Source organism: Oreochromis aureus, linkage group 22 (genome assembly GCF_013358895.1).
Source record: "Oreochromis aureus strain Israel breed Guangdong linkage group 22, ZZ_aureus, whole genome shotgun sequence".
NCBI lineage: Eukaryota > Metazoa > Chordata > Actinopteri > Cichliformes > Cichlidae > Oreochromis > Oreochromis aureus.
This window is the reverse complement of record NC_052962.1, coordinates 1,269,812-1,289,897: the sequence shown is the minus strand read 5'-3', so window position 1 is coordinate 1,289,897 and position 20,086 is coordinate 1,269,812. Positions and strand designations below refer to the sequence as shown.

At 41.1% G+C, this 20,086-nt stretch overlaps 1 protein-coding gene across 2 annotated transcripts in view; it reads left to right on the top strand.

Moving 5' to 3' along the window:
* thrb (thyroid hormone receptor beta) overlaps nt 1–20,086 on the top strand; it is a 112,362-nt gene that overhangs the window by 72,506 nt on the left and 19,770 nt on the right. For both annotated transcript variants that reach the window (XM_039605528.1, XM_039605529.1), the window contains exons 3-4: nt 9,301–9,370; nt 11,488–11,538. In XM_039605528.1, coding sequence (XP_039461462.1) covers nt 9,364–9,370; nt 11,488–11,538 — 58 coding nt within the window. In that variant the 5' untranslated portion in view covers nt 9,301–9,363. The remainder of the gene's footprint in view (nt 1–9,300; nt 9,371–11,487; nt 11,539–20,086) is intronic.

Below are 20,086 nucleotides of genomic sequence, written 5' to 3'. Positions count from 1 at the left end.
CCATTTTGCTCCCATTATTATTTATCACACCTATACTTTATCTGTGACAGGTATTCTAACATTTAAAAATTCTGTTAACATTTTTTCACCGATTACATTCATAATTTTTGTGGACAGATTGTCTTGGGGCAGCCTAAGGCTGGAAGGTGTTGTGTTTCGTGGCCATATGATCTCATCTCTGATTTATGCAGATGATGTGTGTAGCGGCCAGAATGAGAATTAGCACATTTGAGATCATTGTTCTCAGACAGAAAAATTCCCTGTGCCGTCTCCGGGTTGGTGTCCCAAGCAGAAGAGTTCAAGTATCTGGAGGACGCTCACAAGTATGAAAAGGATAAATGGGAAATGGATTGGACGCTGTAATGGTCTGGTGTGGTGAAGAGAGAGCTGTGTGTGAAAGTGAAGCTGTTGCTTGTTACTTGTTCTCACTCTCACATAAGGCCACAAGCTATGGGCTGTGACAACAAACAACAATGAAACCTTCATTGTCGGACCGTTTTTTAAATCCTTTATTTCCCTGCTTATTTCAAATATTTTATTCATGAACCCTTAAAATGAGAAATGTTAAAATCAGATGCCCTATAACAGATTAATTAGAAGGCAATTAAAAAACAGAAGTTGCTATAAAATCAAATAAATATAACTTCAATCACCCTGACTATACCAATGGGCTAATTCATGAAAAAAAAAAAGAGAGAAATTCTTGTTGCTTGTTTTGTTGCTTGAAAATGTCAAAACATGACATATTTCCGTGGATGCACCACCCACAGATATTTTATTTGGGTGTTGGTGGGTCTTTGAAGAGGCTCCACCTGCGGTCTCCATAGTTCTCCCGGGAGACTTTAACACTTTGACAGAGACCCGGAGAGGCACGATGGAAGGAAGAGTCTGCTTGATCCAAATCAATGTGGAGTTTTGACTTCTGTGCTAGGCATGGGTTGCCCATAACGAACACCATGCTCAAGCACAAGATATGCATAGTGTACATAGTCTACATGGCAATGATCGACTTTGCTGTTGTATCATCTGATAAGAGCAGACCTGTTATTTGATCACTGCCTAGTGAGTTAAATCAAAGTGCAGGGCGGCTGCCAGACGAACCTGAAGCTGAAGAAAGCAACAACAGTATTAAAGGGCCAAAAGGACTGCAGCTTTGGTAGAGGAGGTCATCGAAGAGGGCTTTTGAGAGCCCTGTTCTGGCAAGCTCTCCCGGGACTCAGGAAGGGAAACCAGGGCTTGGCTCAAGCAGTGCTCAGTCGGAGGGAAGAACTGGTGACCCAGATTTGGGATATTGTAGAGCGGTGGAAAAGGCACTTTGATGAACCGAGGCAAAACTTCCAACATAGAGAAGGCAGAGCCTGAAAACTCACGGGAAGCCACATCTATTACACTGACAGAGGTCGCTGCGTTAGTTAAGAAGCTCCCTGGTAGTAGGTCTGGTCGAGATTCACTTTGAGAGTCTGTAACTTTGCTTGATGAGTAAACCATTAAAAACAAATATTTTTTGTGCTGGTAACCAACTCAGACACAGAAAACTGATTCTGAAATTATTCTAAGAAGGCTAAACCTAACGCAGCAAAATTAACTAAACGATAGGAGGAGCTAATGACCAAACTAAAACGAGACTTGGGCAACTGAACTAGCCAAAAGAATAATTAACGGGACTACAGTACAAGGAAATGAATTAAGGTGTGGTGATCGTGTTTATGAACATGACAGTAATGGCATGTTTACATTTCAGCACTTGTAAAAGTTGGCAGGAATGTTAATGTAGGCAAACCTGGAAATGCATTGTATGATTTTGTGTTGCTCTGTTAGCTAAACACCACTACAGCGGTTTTACTAAGAAGTGTTGACCCAGACTTTCATGCAGCTTCAGTTTCTGTCAGCTGGGTCTGGTTTGAAGGATGTATGTGGTGACGGTACATTACAGTTAGAAAACTTGTTTAAAAGTGGAGCATGGTGATGCACAAGCATGCTTTTCATTTATTTTGTGTCCCTCGCGTATCCGTTACCCTCTGCCAAAAGGTTTTGCAAGGTAATTACACTGGAAGAAAATAAGTAAAACTAACTAATAACAGACAATAAAGATAATGAAGGGAAATTAAAATGCTCAGCAGTTAAAATCTGCAGTTCTCCAATTCAGTGCTGAGAGAACACGGTTACAAGTTCAGACATAGATCAGCTGAACTTTTATATAAAAGAAAGTATAAAGGAAATAAAAATGCACAATGAAATGTATACAGCCTCATTTTCCTGTAGTACTTGTCAGTAACTATCAGTTAATCTGGTCCTTGGATGATAGCAACGAGGAAGTGTACAGCATGTGCCTAACGACGGCCTATTTCCTGTTTCCTGCCTTACCTCAGGATTCTGAACACATACTTGTAAGTCACACGTCTTTCTTTATAGCCACTCTGTTTTCCCTCTGTTGTTGCCTCAGATGTGTCTGTGGCCTGGCTGTAAGTGACAGGTGGTAGAGCAGGTCACCTACTAACTGGGAGGTTGATGGTTCAATCCCAGTCTGCTCCAGGCTGCATGCCAAATATCCTTAACTGACTATGTTGCTCTCCGATGCATCCATCGGAGTGTGATGTTAGATAGGAAGCAGCGTAGAAAAAAAGTGAATGGGTAAATGTACAAGTTGTATAAAGTGCTTTGAGTGCTCAGATAGAGTAAGAACCAGGCCATTTACCCTCTGTTCAGTTCAGAGTAATTGTACCTGATGTAGTGTTGGTTTGTTAGTGTGTCTGTCTGGACATTTTGGAGAAGAAATTATTTTTAACACTAACAGTAAAATATCCATTAATAAGATAAATACCATCAGTAGTCCCACAATGAGAGGCTTTTTGGTGTCCACTTCCATGTTACACCCAAACTGAAAGTAATTCATGGAAATCTGTCGAATCCCTAATTCAGACTTCAGATTGTGGAAAAGCAGGTTTTACGGTACTTACCCTTACCCTCACCAAAAGTTCTCCATAAACAAGGACTGATGCTGAAACCATACCACATCACAGGAATTAAGATTTTATCATTATGTTTTTAAGGCCCTAATCAATTTGTAAGGGTCTGATTTTTTTAGCTGATAAACAGGCATATACACAAAGGCTTATTTAGGATTGTAAACAAGACCCGTAGTCTTCAGCAAACTACTCTGTGTTCATCCACAGGGGGAAAAACACAGCCTCAAGGCAGTGCAAACCCTTGAGTAAACCTGGCTTCTAAGCAAAAAGAGTTCAGTGTGTTTGCAGTTGTAAGATGTGACATCTGTAAAGGACAGTATGCACTGACTACGGTTTCACTTTGTGACCAGAGAAGATCACATGATTGTGATTTGACTCCAGCTGTGGCTCAAATCTGATTCCAACAGACAGAAGCTGCTTTCATGTGGGATCTGAAACTCGATGACTTTGGTGACCATTTGAGTTTCATTCATCTTTGTGTTCGACTGTGTTAGCCTAACTGTGGGTGATTGTGTCTTGGTCTGGATTTTCCCAAACCTGGTCTTCATTCACTCCATCAGCCCAGTCAAACTGAAGCACAACAAATGTGATCTTTAAATCCACCATACGTATTGAAGCCATTTGTATAGCATGTTGTGTCCTTACCCGAGCGTTTTTACATTTCTGACTTCAGTTACCTGATGAAAGTACAGCTATGAGAGAGTTTCACATTTATTTATGGTGTTTGTGTAGCACTCTGTACACAACCTGGTGCACAACTTGACACTCAGAGAAACAAAAGGCTACAGTTTAAATTGATGATCATCACAACTTGGTGCATTTTCAACAAGCAAAAAACAAAAGGTTGATTGTTTCAGGACCTCAGTGGGGCGTTTAGTTGTTCCAGGAAACTCTAGAGTAAAAATCAATACCTGCACATGCACTTCAAGCAGAGAAATATGAGAAATACCATCGCTCCACCGGTAGCAGTGCTTCTGTCCTTTCAAAAGCAGGTAGAAAAACTGTCTAGTAGGCTGTTCTGCTCTCAGCGATTGCAGCTAATGCTGCCTGCAGTGGAAGTCGGGACAGTAATGTGCAGAAATTGTAATTATCGAAAGTCATAAAGAGCACTGAGCTGTATAAACTCTGTATCCCTTTTACCATCTGTGGACCTCCTGTCTGATGGCATCAGGTTGTCTTGAAATACTTCCTCTGAAGAGTGCAGTACATGTGGCTGTTAAATGAAGATTATGCATTTCCTCATGCGGCATCAGTCTACATGTTTTTAACAAACCAAACATATTTGACCTGTTTGGATGGTCCTGGAACGTCACTATATAAGATTTGTCCATTACTCCCAAACTGCATTTACAGAAAAGGAATCAATCACTTAACGGTTGTGTATGTTACTTACACAGTAACATCACACCATAACCCTAACCCTACACCATTAAGGAACCTGCTCATGTGACATAATCTTATCTTTAGCCTAATCGAGGGCTGGACTGGGAATCTGGCATACTGGGCATTTGACAAACCTTTGGGCTGATGACTTAGTTTAAAGGGCTGCTGCACTCTGGATGTACAAGCACTGACAGCAGCCCATTAGTTCATGTTCATTAATGCCACTGGATTGCTCAGTCGAATGTCTTAACCCAGCCTCCCTCTCATAGCCTCATTGTGCGCTCATGCACCTTGTAGAACAGAGTTTAGTGTGTTTAGTTTAAGGGCACATACACAGGCGGCTGTTATTTCACAGATGACTTCAGTCATTTTAACAGAAGTCCCATTGAAATTAGCTCGCGCTTATTCAACAGGTTACAGTTAGCATCTGTCTAAAAAGATCAAGGTTTCCTTCAGCAGTCAGGTCAAAAGGCCAGAGTTGAAACACTTCTGTGACTGAGGTCAACACGGAATTGTTCCAGTTTAACAATTTAAAAATGTTACAAAATATCAGGTACAGTGGGCCCTTGCTATAACGCGCTTCACCTTTCACGGCCTCGCTGTTTCGCTGATTTTTTTAATGCAATTTTCTATGTTTGTTTCTTTTTTTCTTTTCTTTTCTTTTTTTTAAAGCGCATTGTGTTCTGTGTCCTGATTGGCTGTAGACCACTGTCAATCAATCCCGTGCTGTGTCTCCTGTACAGTACAGAAAGTGTTCAGCTTGTCAAATTTACATAAATCTTCTATCCTAGCAGTGTGACTCTGAAGTGCTGCACTGTATGTTTGTAAGTTTTCTCCCCAACTCTCTCCTTCATACCTGCGTCATGCCCTGGAGGTCGGGGCAGTGGCCCCCCCACACCCTCTAGCAGATCGTTACATGAAGGAACCTTTTAAAAACAAGCGCGTTCATGCTCACAGGTGATCACACACAAACTACACCCTTTTTGGCTCCTACCTCAAAGCACACTGTGCGCTGTCGATCTTACGTGCTGCACAATAATGTCTAACATTTAGTATTTACTGTCATATTCCCATATATCATTGTGATGTTGTTTATTACTCTCGTTTTCTTCTGCTTGCTTTCTCTTTCTTTCTCAACAGGTGATCCAGGTGATCGATATATGTATTTTTTGTCTGCTTATTCTGTTGGTTTTTGGTTTTTTGCCCTTTTTCCCCGTCCCTCTTCCCCGCTGTTTTTCTTTCCCTCTTTCTTTCTCCCCTTTCCTTCCCCCAGTTAAGTCTGTCCCGTATTCAGCAAGTGAAAATAAAATCAACAATAAAAGGTGAATCAAATGGACCATTACGGCAAGGCTGGGATGGTCAATTTGGTAAAGTAAATCCGTTGGGCATCTTTCTTCGCCTTTAGACAATAATTCTGATGGCAAAAGAACCAAACGGGACAGGTATTTAAAAAAAAAAAAAAAAAAAGTTTTCTCCCCAACAAACAACAATGTCGACGAAACGTTTTGCACCAACAAAGGCTCCTGCGGGTTCCTTTGGTTTCAAGGTTTGAACTTTGAGAGTGTTTAAACAAGAGAGAAACGTGTGGAAATGTCGATGCCTGTCTGAGAAAAGTGTATAAAGTGTGTAGTGACAGGTTTTACAGCCTTAAAACATCTGTAATAATTGTAAAAAATAAAGTTGGCTACTTCGCAGATTTTACCTATTGCGGGTTATTTTTGGATCGTAACTCCCGCGATAAACGAGGGACCAGTGTAAATGTAAAAAAGTGTAAAAAGGAAATTTCAGTGGAAAACATTTTCAGGGTGAAAGAATTCACACCAGTAGCTCCAACACGGTGTCCGTACATTTTATGTGTTAAATATAGAGTAAGACTTCTTTCAGGACCCTGAAAAACTGCTAGGAGGGGTTTGTTAAGCATCACTATCAACAGCATAAAATTCATCATACAACAAACAGACTCATTCTAAAGTCTCAGATCTGCACTTATATTAACTCAAATTGTTTGGTACCTGAATTGAAGTTGTCACAGTGACGTCACCTCATTAGTCCGATGATCCTAGACCCAAACAGAAACAAGACTGTGGTAGAAAGCCCTGTTATCCATCATGGATCATCCTCTGCATCACTCACCAGGACATTTACTAAGAGACTCATTAAGACTTTCACACCTCATACCACCATGTTTCCTCACTGTGTAATATTAATCTTGTCCATAGTGTTCTATTATTTATTTTAGTTTTTTATTAGAGGCAACGTCATTGATCGATTGTACTAAAACCAAGACATTGATAACTAGCATATCTGATTCGGGTTATTGCTGCACAAGTGTCCCTGCGTCTCTGTTGGAACTGACTGCTTTTTCCACTTTGAGTTTATTGTTTCTATGGTTACAAAGGTTGTTTATAGAGGAAATGTGCCCCATGAAGAATTTGCTTAGTTTAATAGTCATTTTCTTGGCTGGTTTGAAGCTTTTTGTTTTCCTCCATCGTCTCTGTGGTAGGATGGATCCAGTTGTGAGGCCTTCCCAGCTGTTGTCTCATATTAAATGTTCTTTAGGGTTAAAAAAAATAGCAAAGTTTCCCATAATACTCTAAGGCATCTGATTTTTTTTTCCTGAGCTTTTTGGGAATGAGCTTTTGAAACTGAATATAGAGTTACAAAGGGAACGTGATTGGCTGTTTTAATACTTGGTCTAATGGAGACCTAATCCTTACTTTTTAAAGGCCAAAGCCATGGCAGCATGATGACAGTAACCCCCACGGTTACACATCTTCTAAACCTGTGCAGCTATGCTGTGCATGATGTGTCTTGATTCATCTGACTGAAGTTCTGCCCATTGTCACCAGACTCGACACAATGAAATGATGAAGCTGCAAAACTCAAGGACAATATCGGCCTAACAGTACAGTTGTGTCCAGAAATACATTGACCTGAGGCAGTTTGTTTTTTCGCTGCTTAATAAAACATATTAGTTTCAGGTATATAATGGATTGAAGTGCAGATTGTATATAGGGCCTGACCAAACGATGTTACCACCACGTGTAACCTCAGATTCCAGGCACCTACGACCCAGGGAACAAACACTCAGGTATTCCTGTTTGCATCCAGACTTTTGGTGATCCTTATCTTGAGGTGGTCCTCAGGAATACCCACATGTGTGTTCAGTCAATGTTACCATGTAATACTTGACCTGACCTCTGTTTGACTTCATTTTTAATTCATTTCTTTTTAGTTATACTGTGTTGAAGGCTGCATCCTGACCTATTCATGATTATATTTGCATCCTCCAATCTTTTTTTTAATAAACCTTGAAGATATTTCATGCTGACGCTTTTTTATCCACTGTGCAAGTGTCAGGTGTGGATATTTAAAAGCACAGTGACAGTACTTTAAACGTGAGGTTTGATCAGCGTGCAGGGAGAGGATACATGCTTATGTGAGCAAAGAGCGCCCTTCCATGTTCTTATCAGTCCAATCTCAATCAGGTGGAGTCCTCTTGTTGTGGCTTCAGCTACAGGAAAGTGTGATGCGTATATGTGGAGGTGGCCTCCTGAGGACAGCTGCTCAAGGACATTCAGCCTCCTGCTTTCTCGTCTTACTGTGGCAAGTTACAGTTTCAGCTGCACCCTGTGACTCTGTGCTGCTGCACTGTGCACTGTGTATGTGCTGCTGTGGCCTTGGTTCATTTATTATTTATTATTCATTTTTCAATAAACTGTTGCACTGACAGTTGTTTATCAGACAAACACTCAGCATCAGATGTATCGCCCTGTGAAAGGAAAAGAGACATTATCTGAATTTTGAAAGGCAAATAGTGAAGTTTACATTTTGTGTGGATCCTTGTTGGTCTCTGTGGCTGTTAAGCCTCTCACCACAACCCTGTGAGTCATTCTAGCATTAAAGGATGAACCAGTGTTATGTCTACACATAAGACAATTTAGCAAAGAACAACCAAAAAGTTGGACCAGTGAAACCATCCTGTCAGTGTAAAACATTTAATCCCTGAGATATTTTAATGTAACAGTACATCTGAGTTTCTTTACATGATAACGATGTAAACATTAGCTCATCCCCCAGACTGTTTATAAAACAGGTTTTGTTAATTAACTGTGTGACCACTAGGATAAAAACATAAATTTTATAGTAGATGATGGAAAACAAAACCTTGTCTCTCATCCAAGTGTTTGTCGTTACTTCGTCTTTCACTACTGTGGTGTCGTGTGAATGGCAAAGCCAGGCAGAGTCTTTATCGTCAGAGAAAGCTATGAAACGTGCTTCGAGCAGGCTAGATTGGAGTCTTTGCCAAACCAATTCTGGGCCCCGGGCCTTATGTTTGACACCATGATTCTGATGATGTCACATGATCTTTGTTGGCACATGAAGTTGTTACATGAGTGCAGTTGTTTTAAGTGCTGTATGCATTATAAACACCTATTTTGCATAAACGAGCATGAAACATAAGCGCAAATAAGAACTACTGCTGAGAGTAACCTTGAGCTGACAAACAGTGAAACAAGGACGTTGCAGCAGAGATGACAGCTGATTGAAAGCCTGCTGTGTACAGTGTGTTGTTTCTGTGTTGTTTGTGTGTTGGATGCACAGCAAAATCAACTGTCAGCAAATTACAGTGCAAAACAAAACCTCAGAGGGAAAGAAATGATACCTGGACCCTGAGACGTTACATGAACTGAGTGTTAGCGTTTAACCACTAGATGTCATCCTGCACAGAGGAAAAGAACTGAGAGCTGGCAGCCTGTGCTGAGTTTCATTTAATATAACGATGACAGAAACATTGGCTGATCATGTCTCACCCAGTTTTCTCCTGTAACTTTATGTTTTTAAAATGATACAGGAGAGAAGGACGAGCTGTGAGGAAATGTGTGTAGAAGTGTGAAGTTGCTCTGTTAAGATAAAGAATGACTGAAGGTTTGTTTCTGTGTTTGGGTAGGTAGGAACCCAGATGTCTGATGAGGCTCTGAGGATGACGTCTTTGCCTTGAAGCCCCACCAGTATGTCAGGTAAGCCTCACACTGCCAGCTTCACTCCAAATATGATGGAACCTAAAGAAAAGTCTTATTATTCTCTATTTTTTTAGTTGGTGTGAAAGTTGATGTGAAAACTAAAAGAACAGCAAATACTCTGTTTTACTCGTTAATTCTGATCACGTCGGGGAAACAATACTCCGGCAACATTAAGCAAAATACAAGTATACAGGTTAGCACTTCTGTAACGCCAGTAATCCGTCGAGTACTTTCCGAACACTGTGTTAGATAACATGAGTAAAACACATATTTGACCTGCTACACAATAACCAGTAGAATGACTTTGTGTCAGCGCTGTCTCACTTCTCACTGAGCTGGTTTGACATCAGGACCTCTGGTTCACAGTTTATTTGTCAGCTGCTCGGCAACGAGGTCAGAAATGAAGTGTGAGGTTTGCTGTGGCACCCCACAGTTTCTACACATAATCTGACAGCAGTCAGTCATTCAGCCTGTGAAAGAGCTGGTGCTAAACAAACACTACTGGAACTGTTTAAAGTCTGACATAATAACCTATTAACTCCTCAACAGAATTCTTTAAAAATCCGTTTTTATTGCAGTTCAGGATCGAATCAGCAGTGTGCAACCCCATTAAGCTAATGAGTGCTTTAACATGTACAGTATGACAGAGCTGAATCAGTCAGACTCGATGTACAGATCCAGGACAGACTGCATGATAGTGTTACAAGCTGTGGAAGCAAATTTTCGTCAGAGAAGAAGCAAAAGGGAGTCAAGACCTAATAATAAGTTTAAGTGTTTGAATTATGACCATCCTTTTAAAAGAAGTGATTTGGAAAGTACAACAAATGAAATTGCAACAGTAGGAACTTGATTCGTATCATAGCTGCAGTTAAAACTGCTGCTGCATTACCATGAAACGGAACTTTTCTAAAACCTATTTTTAAACTGCATTTTCATATTATGACAGCAAAGAAACAGAAACAAGCACATAACAAATGTTAGTGAACAAGAAATCACCAAATATCAGCACTGCTCTTAGAAATAATCCACTTTTTCCATTTGTCAGGGAATTTCCTGACCGTGTGTCTGTTATTAAGTGATCGTGCTCAGCCAGTTTTTCCCTCTGTAGCTGTTGGAAATGGCTTTAAAAACATGGTCAGGTCTCAATAATCAGTTTGTAAAGATGACCTAACATTTTAACCTGGTAGCTGTAACTGACAGAAGATGCTCACACTCGTAGCAGGAAAGCCCCTTCGAGCAGCAGGACTGATGCACAGTGATCCTCTTTTTCTCCAAAGTGTTTGTTGGCAGAGATCAGTGACGAGTATAAAACCCCGAACACTGCATGTCAGACAGTTTGAACTCTACACTTTGGTTGGACAGTGATAGTCTGCCCTCACCACCAGAGGTCCACGTTGTGTTAAAGTGATAACAATGTTTCAATAAGTTCAGCAGAAACAGGTGAAATCACTGCAACTGTGTCTCACTGTGAAAATGATCATTGTTAAACTGTGAAATGTTTCAAGATCAAAAAGGTCTCAGCTTGAACCTCATGGCAAAATCAACTCTTTTCCACACACACACATACTAACCATTCATTTCTATAACATGATTCATCCTGTCCACACACACAGCAGTGCTAACCACTTCATCTGGCCAAATCAAAGCATCAAAAAGGCAACCAAAGAAATGTGAAGATGGCAGGACGCTGCATGCAGCCATGCTGCCCTATATTAAACAGCCAGGACAGGATGTAGCTCTGCATTTATTTACTTAACTAGCAAATTGGGCATCAGTGAGGTCAGCGGGGCTGGAATTGGATTTAACTAGCCTGGGTGACCTCAGTGACCTGGCGATCCCTACATAGCCAACAGACTTACACTTACATGTATCACACTGACAAAATGAACTTAACCTTTCATTCACCATATAAGCTCCAAGGGGACAACGACCACTTTGATATCTGAGATGCTGTTTTAGTTTTTACATGAACCTGCTGCTCTGTTAGACCAAAGTCTGAAAGCTTTTACGTTCATGTTCACAAAGCAGAGCAGCATTAGCCTCTCTCTCTCTCTCAGCTGTTTTAATGACAACGTAGCTTATGTTTTTTAAAGTGCCTCTCCCATCTATTTTAGAGCCAGCAGAAAAATGCTCCCCCCGCTGGAAAGATGAGGCCATTCAAAATGGTAATATTTCACCTCCCTCTCTACACTGCTGTTTCCTTCTTCTGTCAGCATGGCGTAGCTTTGAATGTACGGCTTTGTCAAGGAAAAGCTTCAAAAGGGCTTTTTATCTCCACATTTGATGTTTCTTCTCCAGAAAAGCCTAAAAGGATGTGACAGATTGTGTCATAGAGTTTGTGTCATTAGTCATTTTACCATCACATGTGTTCTTGTTTCAAAAACTGGAATTATTTGATTTAAGAACATTTTTGTGTAGATTCAGTTCAATATAAATCATACCCTAGTCGTTTCAGTTTCACCGATGTTGGGAAGCTGCATACATCACGTTACAACATGCAGAGTAACTGAAGACAGTAAGTCAGACGTTTAAACATTTTGTTCTTTTTGAAGGACATGAGCTCATTTAGAGTTTGCTTTCAAAAAGTGGGACATTCACCCACTGTAATAATAATGACAATAATAATAAAGAGCAAAGCGGTTAGTGATACATAGTTCAAAAACCAGATGTATAAGTAAGTAAAGCTTTATTTGCAGCTTTCAACCAGAACACTGAAAACAAACGTCTTGATGCATTCTCAATCATCCAGGAAAGTAAATCTCCAAAAGTTGAATCTGTTCATCTGGACGTAGCGTTTTGTGGGAGAAACGTTTCGTCACTCATCCAAGTGACTTCTTCAGTCTCAGCTGACTGCAGGTTTCCCCAACCCTTCCCCAACTGAAAACAAATGTTGGTCAAACACAATTCTAAAAAGCTCTTTTAGATGTTTGGAAGAGACCACAGAGCCCACAGAGATCACAGAGCCCACAGAGATCACAGAGATCACAGAGCCCACAGAGATCACAGAGATCACAGAGCCCACAGAGATCACAGAGCCCACAGAGCCCACAGAGATCACAGAGATCACAGAGCGCATAGAGCCCACAGAGATCACAGAGACCACAGAGCCCACAGAGATCACAGAGATCACAGAGACCACAGAGATCACAGAGATCACAGAGATCAAAGAGATCACAGAGATCACAGAGCCCACAGAGATCACAGAGCCCACAGAGCCCACAGAGATCACAGAGATCACAGAGCCCACAGAGATCACAAAGATCACAGAGCCCACAGAGATCACAGAGATCACAGAGCCCACAGAGCCCACAGAAATCACAGAGCCCACAGAGATCACAGAGATCACAGAGCCCACAGAGATCACAGAGATCACAGAGCCCACAGAGATCACAGAGCCCACAGAGCCCACAGAGATCACAGAGATCACAGAGCGCATAGAGCCCACAGAGATCACAGAGACCACAGAGATCACAGAGATCACAGAGATCAAAGAGATCACAGAGATCACAGAGCCCACAGAGATCACAGAGCCCACAGAGCCCACAGAGATCACAGAGATCACAGAGCCCACAGAGATCACAGAGATCACAGAGCCCACAGAGATCACAGAGATCACAGAGCCCACAGAGCCCACAGAAATCACAGAGCCCACAGAGATCACAGAGATCACAGAGCCCACAGAGATCACAGAGATCACAGAGCCCACAGAGATCACAGAGCCCACAGAGCCCACAGAGATCACAGAGATCACAGAGCGCATAGAGCCCACAGAGATCACAGAGACCACAGAGATCACAGAGATCACAGAGATCAAAGAGATCACAGAGATCACAGAGCCCACAGAGATCACAGAGCCCACAGAGCCCACAGAGATCACAGAGATCACAGAGCCCACAGAGATCACAGAGATCACAGAGCCCACAGAGATCACAGAGCCCACAGAGCCCACAGAGATCACAGAGATCACAGAGCCCACAGAGATCACAGAGATCACAGAGCCCACAGAGATCACAGAGATCACAGAGCCCACAGAGCCCACAGAAATCACAGAGCCCACAGAGATCACAGAGATCACAGAGCCCACAGAGATCACAGAGATCACAGAGCCCACAGAGATCACAGAGCCCACAGAGCCCACAGAGATCACAGAGACCACAGAGATCACAGAGATCACAGAGATCAAAGAGATCACAGAGATCACAGAGCCCACAGAGATCACAGAGCCCACAGAGCCCACAGAGATCACAGAGATCACAGAGCCCACAGAGATCACAGAGATCACAGAGCCCACAGAGATCACAGAGCCCACAGAGCCCACAGAGATCACAGAGATCACAGAGCGCATAGAGCCCACAGAGATCACAGAGACCACAGAGATCACAGAGATCACAGAGATCAAAGAGATCACAGAGCCCACAGAGCCCACAGAGATCACAGAGCCCACAGAAATCACAGAGCCCACAGAGATCACAGAGCCCACAGAGCCCACAGAGATCACAGAGACCACAGAGATCACAGAGCCCACAGAGATCACAGAGATCACAGAGCCCACAGAGATCACAGAGCCCACAGAGATCACAGAGATCACAGAGCCCACAGAGATCACAGAGACCACAGAGATCACAGAGATCACAGAGCCCACAGAGATCACAGAGACCACAGAGATCACAGAGATCACAGAGATCAAAGAGATCATAGAGCCCACAGAGATCACAGAGACCACAGAGATCACAGAGATCACAGAGCCCACAGAGATCACAGAGCCCACAGAGATCACAGAGCCCACAGAGATCACAGAGATCACAGAGCCCACAGAGATCACAGAGACCACAGAGATCACAGAGATCACAGAGCCCACAGAGATCACAGAGATCACAGAGATCACAGAGATCACAGAGCCCACAGAGATCACAGAGACCACAGAGATCACAGAGATCACAGAGATCAAAGAGATCATAGAGCCCACAGAGATCACAGAGCCCACAGAGATCACAGAGCCCACAGAAATCACAGAGACCACAGAGCCCACAGAGATCACAGAGATCACAGAGACCACAGAGCCCACAGAGATCACAGAGCCCACAGAGATCACAGAGACCACAGAGCCCACAGAGATCACAGAGCCCACAGAGACCACAGCCACCAGGCTCAGAGGTAGAGAGTCTGGGGTCACTGTTACTCCTTCGTTTTCGGTGTAATGCACAGCCCTGATCACATGACCCAGGGACCTGCTGAGCACATACTCAGATGTGTGCAGGTTCTTTTCCATGCAGAGCTCCAAAAGTCAGTGCAGCTGTGATATGTGAGGATGTAGAAGCCTCACTGCAGCATTGTGAACATGCTGGAGACATTTGGCTTAGACAAGTGAACAGTGAATTACAATGATGCACATGTGATGAAATATATGCACCAATAACAGTTTACAGTTCAGAGTGTGACACTGTGGGACTTAACTTGGCAATATTTCTTAAGTGCTTTAAAAACAAAAAGCAGAGATTTGACACGGGCTTCAATGTAAAAGTGTAAAGTTACCCAGAGACAGAGGGTTTAGCAGATGTATGCAAGGGGACCAAAGGTTTCTATTACCTTAGACACAAATCTGTCAGGAGCACAAACTTCTGTCGGAGAAAGCTGTCAGCCATCCAAGCTTTAATAGAGTCTAAGCAGCTATGCAGGATCTGTAGCTTGGAATCATCTTGGGGCTTAAGGAGTGATAAGAAATGTCCTTAAAAGGGGACAAGGTTGCATAAGTGCACATGGCATGAGCAAATCTATAAAGATCCCATTATTATTATTATTATTATATTCAGAAGGAGCTTTCCTTCCTGAGACCACATTCTGCACACATGCCAACACCGTGGTTCCACAGCAGTGCAGCCCTGTCACCCACTGAAAACTGAAGAAGTCAACCCTGAACTGCTGAACAGATGAAATACTGTGTCAGCAACTATGAGAACACATGTGGCTCTTTAAAGTGGCTCCTCAGTTCCAGACACTTACAGAATGCTGTTCAATAAGTGATGCAGCGAAGCGATAAGGTGTTGTGTTTAAATGATTTTAGTGTGTGTGTGTGTGTGTGTGTGTGTGTGTGTGTGTGTGTGTGTGTGTGTGTGTGCTCATTTAAATTTTACAATAAGTCCCAGTGAAAACAAAGTATCCACTCTTTCAGCTGCAGGGCTTCACATATCAGGAAGTAATACAAATCATCAGGTCATTAGCAGCTCCTAAAATCAAAAACCTCAGATAATAACGACACATGACCTATTATATCCTGTCATTATTTATTTAGTAGAAATGAAGAAAACCTGCAAAAGCCATGTGTGAAAAATAAAGTCTGCAGCAGTAAAATTAGGAATCATTTTCTGTATGAAAGCATTTCAGTCAGGTTCAGACGTTGCCACGGCAACACATTGATTTTTCTTTCATAAGTAATTGTTTTATAGATTTGCTGGTGTGTTCAATCATTCTTACCCACACTAAATCCCTGTTGGATTTATGGGACGTGTTTTGGTTTTACCACCGTGCGTATGTAAATGAATCTGAACCACTCTGACCTGCCATCACTTTATTACACTCTGATACTTACAGCCTTACAAGTGAAGGAGAAGGTCTTTGTTCTTTTTAAAAATGTTACATTTTAAACATGTTTGTAATAAAGCTAAAGGTAAGTGGGTGTTTTTTTTGTATAAAAGTGCACTAAGCTGTTGAAATATTCATTGAATATTCATTCAAATTGTTGCAGTTTAACACGCCTACATAGGACTTCTTTCCTTTTTTCATCCCCTCAAATCATCATCGTTTGCTCTCAGGCCACCACAAGTCCTAAAAAAAATTGAAAATTGTGAAAATGTACAAAAAAAAGGATAATATCATATAATATAATATAATACAATATAATATAATGCTCTTAGCTGCACCAAAGAGTAAATCACTTATACATGGACTATTGAATTCGATCTCTGGCTTTTAAGACCCTACAGATTAATGATTAAAACATTTAACTAAACTAACATAAATATTTTAAATTAATCAGTTTAAATAATCTTTCTGAGTTAAGATCAATACTCACCATCAGTGTCCCCATTAGACCCCTGCTGACATATTAGACTCAAAGAGGTTCTGTCATTAACTGATGCTTCATTTCTAAATATGATCAGTCTCTGATAAAGAGCTATGTACCTCAGGGTTTTAAGGTGTTGGTAATTGAACCAGAACTTAAAAATGGTTACTTAAAAAGCAGTAACTAGGCCAGTCTTTGTTTTATTTCTAAAATTCCTGAAAGAGTTGTTGTAAAAGAGCTAACTGATCAAATGCAGAAAAATGGTTTATTTGAAGAAAGAGGATTCAGAATTCATCACAGCCCTAAAAGTCGTAGAAACATCTGCATGACTTTGGCCTCCAGTAACACTGTGAGGAATCTTCTTCAGTGCACATATTAAATATGCAGGACTGCAAAAAGAAAATAAAAATAAAAAACTTGGGGTGTTGCTGAAAAACTAGTTCATGTATTTATAACTCCAGACTGGACTAATGTAATTCATTATTATCAGGGTTTGGGGTGTTTTAAGGTTCCTGAAAAGCAGCTGAGCCAAAATGCTGCAGCGAGAGTAGAATAGAATAAACCTCTGTACTGACAGGGACTAGAAACAGAGGGTAGATTTCTCTATATTAGGTTCTTTTTTAATTCCCAGTGTACCCAAGCGCTTGCTCATAGGGGGTCATCTCACTGTTGGGGTTTTCTGTCTAATGTAAGGTCAAAAGTTAATTATAAAATAAAGTTTCCAATGACTTCAGCATGTCAATCATCTTCAAGAACTGAGTTAAATTTCTTTCATATGCTAATGAACAAAATAAGATCACTGAAAAAAAGAAAACTGCTATTTAAACCTGAATTAAAGACCCACAGTTCTTCTTAGAAATCCACATTTGGGTGGAGAATTCCTAAAATGTTCACACTGTGTTTGTGAGTACTCGGGGCGTGTAAGGGTTTCTTGAATTGTAAACACACTGATTAATCTGGTTGATTTGACTTATGCTTGCTACCACAAATAACCTCCAGTATGAATGAACTTTATGCAGGACAGCAAGGCCAGTCTCACAAGCAGGGAAAAGTTTAAATTAAGGTTGAATTCAGTCTGCATTTTTCATCATGTTTGATGAAACGATGTTTTATCCTCTCCATGTAACACTGCCGCATTCAGATGGTAGGATAAGATTTAGTGTAAATAACAAAGCACAGACGTGTCCTGCGTGCTGCCAGTGGCTAAGGCTCGTGGTGATGTAATGGTGTGGGGGATATTTGGGCCCCGTATACCAATCATTTAAATACACAGCCTACCTAAGCATTGTTGCTTCCAACAGGATAACACGCTATAGCAAAGCTCAGATCATCTCTACCTGGACTCTTGAACATCACCGTACTTAAAATGCTCCATAGTCACTAGATTTAAATCCAACAGAGGATCTTTGGGATGTGTTTGAATGGATGGAAACTGTCATCGTGGCATGTGCAGCCAACAAATCTGCAAAAACCGTGTGATGTCTTAAAGGATATTCCCACAACATTGGTTAATCTGTACTGTGATGAATTCATTTGAGAAGGCAAAAGTGAGTTCACAATGATCACTCGACAGCTGATAATGGGGTTATCCTAAGTCTCAGAACCAGGTGTATTAATATACTTAATATCACCTTCACAAATAGTTAATGTAGAACGGAAACATGCCGTGTCCTTGACTCACATTGTGTCTTAATGACAATGCACTGTGCTGTCTAATCCAGTTTTCTTTCAAATTCACAGATCTGACTAAAGGTAGATGTTTCTTTCTGTAGGTACTGTGGACACAACAGAAAACAGCAGCCATGCTTTGGCTCTTTGTTCAGTCCACAGTTAAGCTTTAGTTCCTGTATGTGGTATACATATTTCCTATCAGGAGTACTTATACCAGTTAGCCTGAACTAGTTGTGGCTAAAACTGTGTTTGCTACGTCACCCAGTTAGTGGAATACTATGTTTCTGCAGATCGGTCTTCCTCTTCATACAACTTTTCCAGTATAGAAGACCTTGAACTACCTTCTCTCTTCGGTTCATATAATTTCTGTTGTACTGATGTCAGAACTATGAAGCTTTGCAAAGCATGAACGTTTTCCCTCTTTGACCGTTCTTTGATGTAACAACTTTGCATTGATCGAGATTATTTGGTTTGGTTCAGGGACAGATCCAGCCAAGTCAAGTTTACTAATACATACATATATATATATATATACACATAATCCTAGAGCTTCCTGTATTTTCTAAACTTTTATAGATTTAATTCCCAATAAATAAAGAAATAGTGTAACATTTTTCTTTTATTTGATTAACTTTGTTCTCTGTCTACTTTTTGTGACAGTTTTCTGAAAATCTGTGGATGTCTCAGGTTGTATGTAAGCAGAAACATTGACTCTAAAGAGTTTGCAAGTATTCACGCATCACTGTAGCACCACTTTGAGTAGTTTCACCTGAAATTTGGGCTACATCCAGTCTGGTTGGTTATAATTCCTTTCCTTTTTGATGACCACTTCCTGAAAGGTCATCTTAGCATCAAACAGGAAGTTTTCATAATTATTTTGGACCAAAAGCCAGAACTGATGCCAGATAGAATGAATGTTTAATTGGAGATTAGGTTGAGCGTACAGTTAAACAGAGTTCAACACCAAATTAAAGAGTTGTCCTTTAACACATGAAGCACACAGACAGAGATGCACTGCATCTACACTCTCCACTCCTCTATTTAGTTACAAAATGCTCTGGAAGGACACTGTGTGCCTAGTAACTGTCCTTTTAATAAGAAAAATCCCTTTTGCAGATTTAACTTTAATTGTATTCTTTCTGAATGAATGATATGAATCATGACGTTTCCAATTTTCCAAACGTAAACAAAAACAAATGACCCCCCCCCCCACTTGCACGTGTATCATGTCCTGAATGTGGAGCGTTTTAAGTTTACCTGAAATGTTTTTGTCAGCTTTGTTTTCGTTTTCCAGTTGTGTATTATGCAAAATTGCATTCAGTAATATTTGGCTCTAAAAGTCTCTTCCCATGATGCTTTGCACTCTGACTCTCTTTCTCAGCAGTGGCTCCTCTCTAGACTTCTTAATAAAATCGGTGCTGAAAGCAGACACGGCTCTAAAGCAGCATTTTTTGTGTTTTTCAAACCAAATGTCTCGTTTACTGCCTGGAAAAACTTTTTTGGGCTTTGCTGGTGATCTGCACTCGATCCCTCATAACAGGATCAGGTTGTGTAATATAAACACAACCCTAATAAGTTTGGCTAAATTCAGTGATTCGTGTTCATAAACAAGGTGATATTTCTTTAACAATATGATGATTCATTCAGCAAATATTTGCAGTTCTGTGCGTGTTGGGCGTCTGATCCTTGTGGAGTTGTGTAGAGAAGCCAATGACAGTATTTATAATGAGAAAAAAGGAAGAGCAGGATTCAAAACAAGTTCACCCACCTTATCCTAAAGTGCAGGATAATCCTCTCCAACTTTAACCTTTACTGAGGGTAGCCTTCTGTTGTTCCCCTCAGCTTACCCTGAACGTTAAGGGGAAAGGTTCACCAACTAATGTGGCCTCCTCAGGTAACAAAGAGTAGCCAGGGACAACTGGCACCGGAGATCATGTTAATTGAGGGCCTGTGGATAAAAGAGATTCCTCACACCCAAAAAT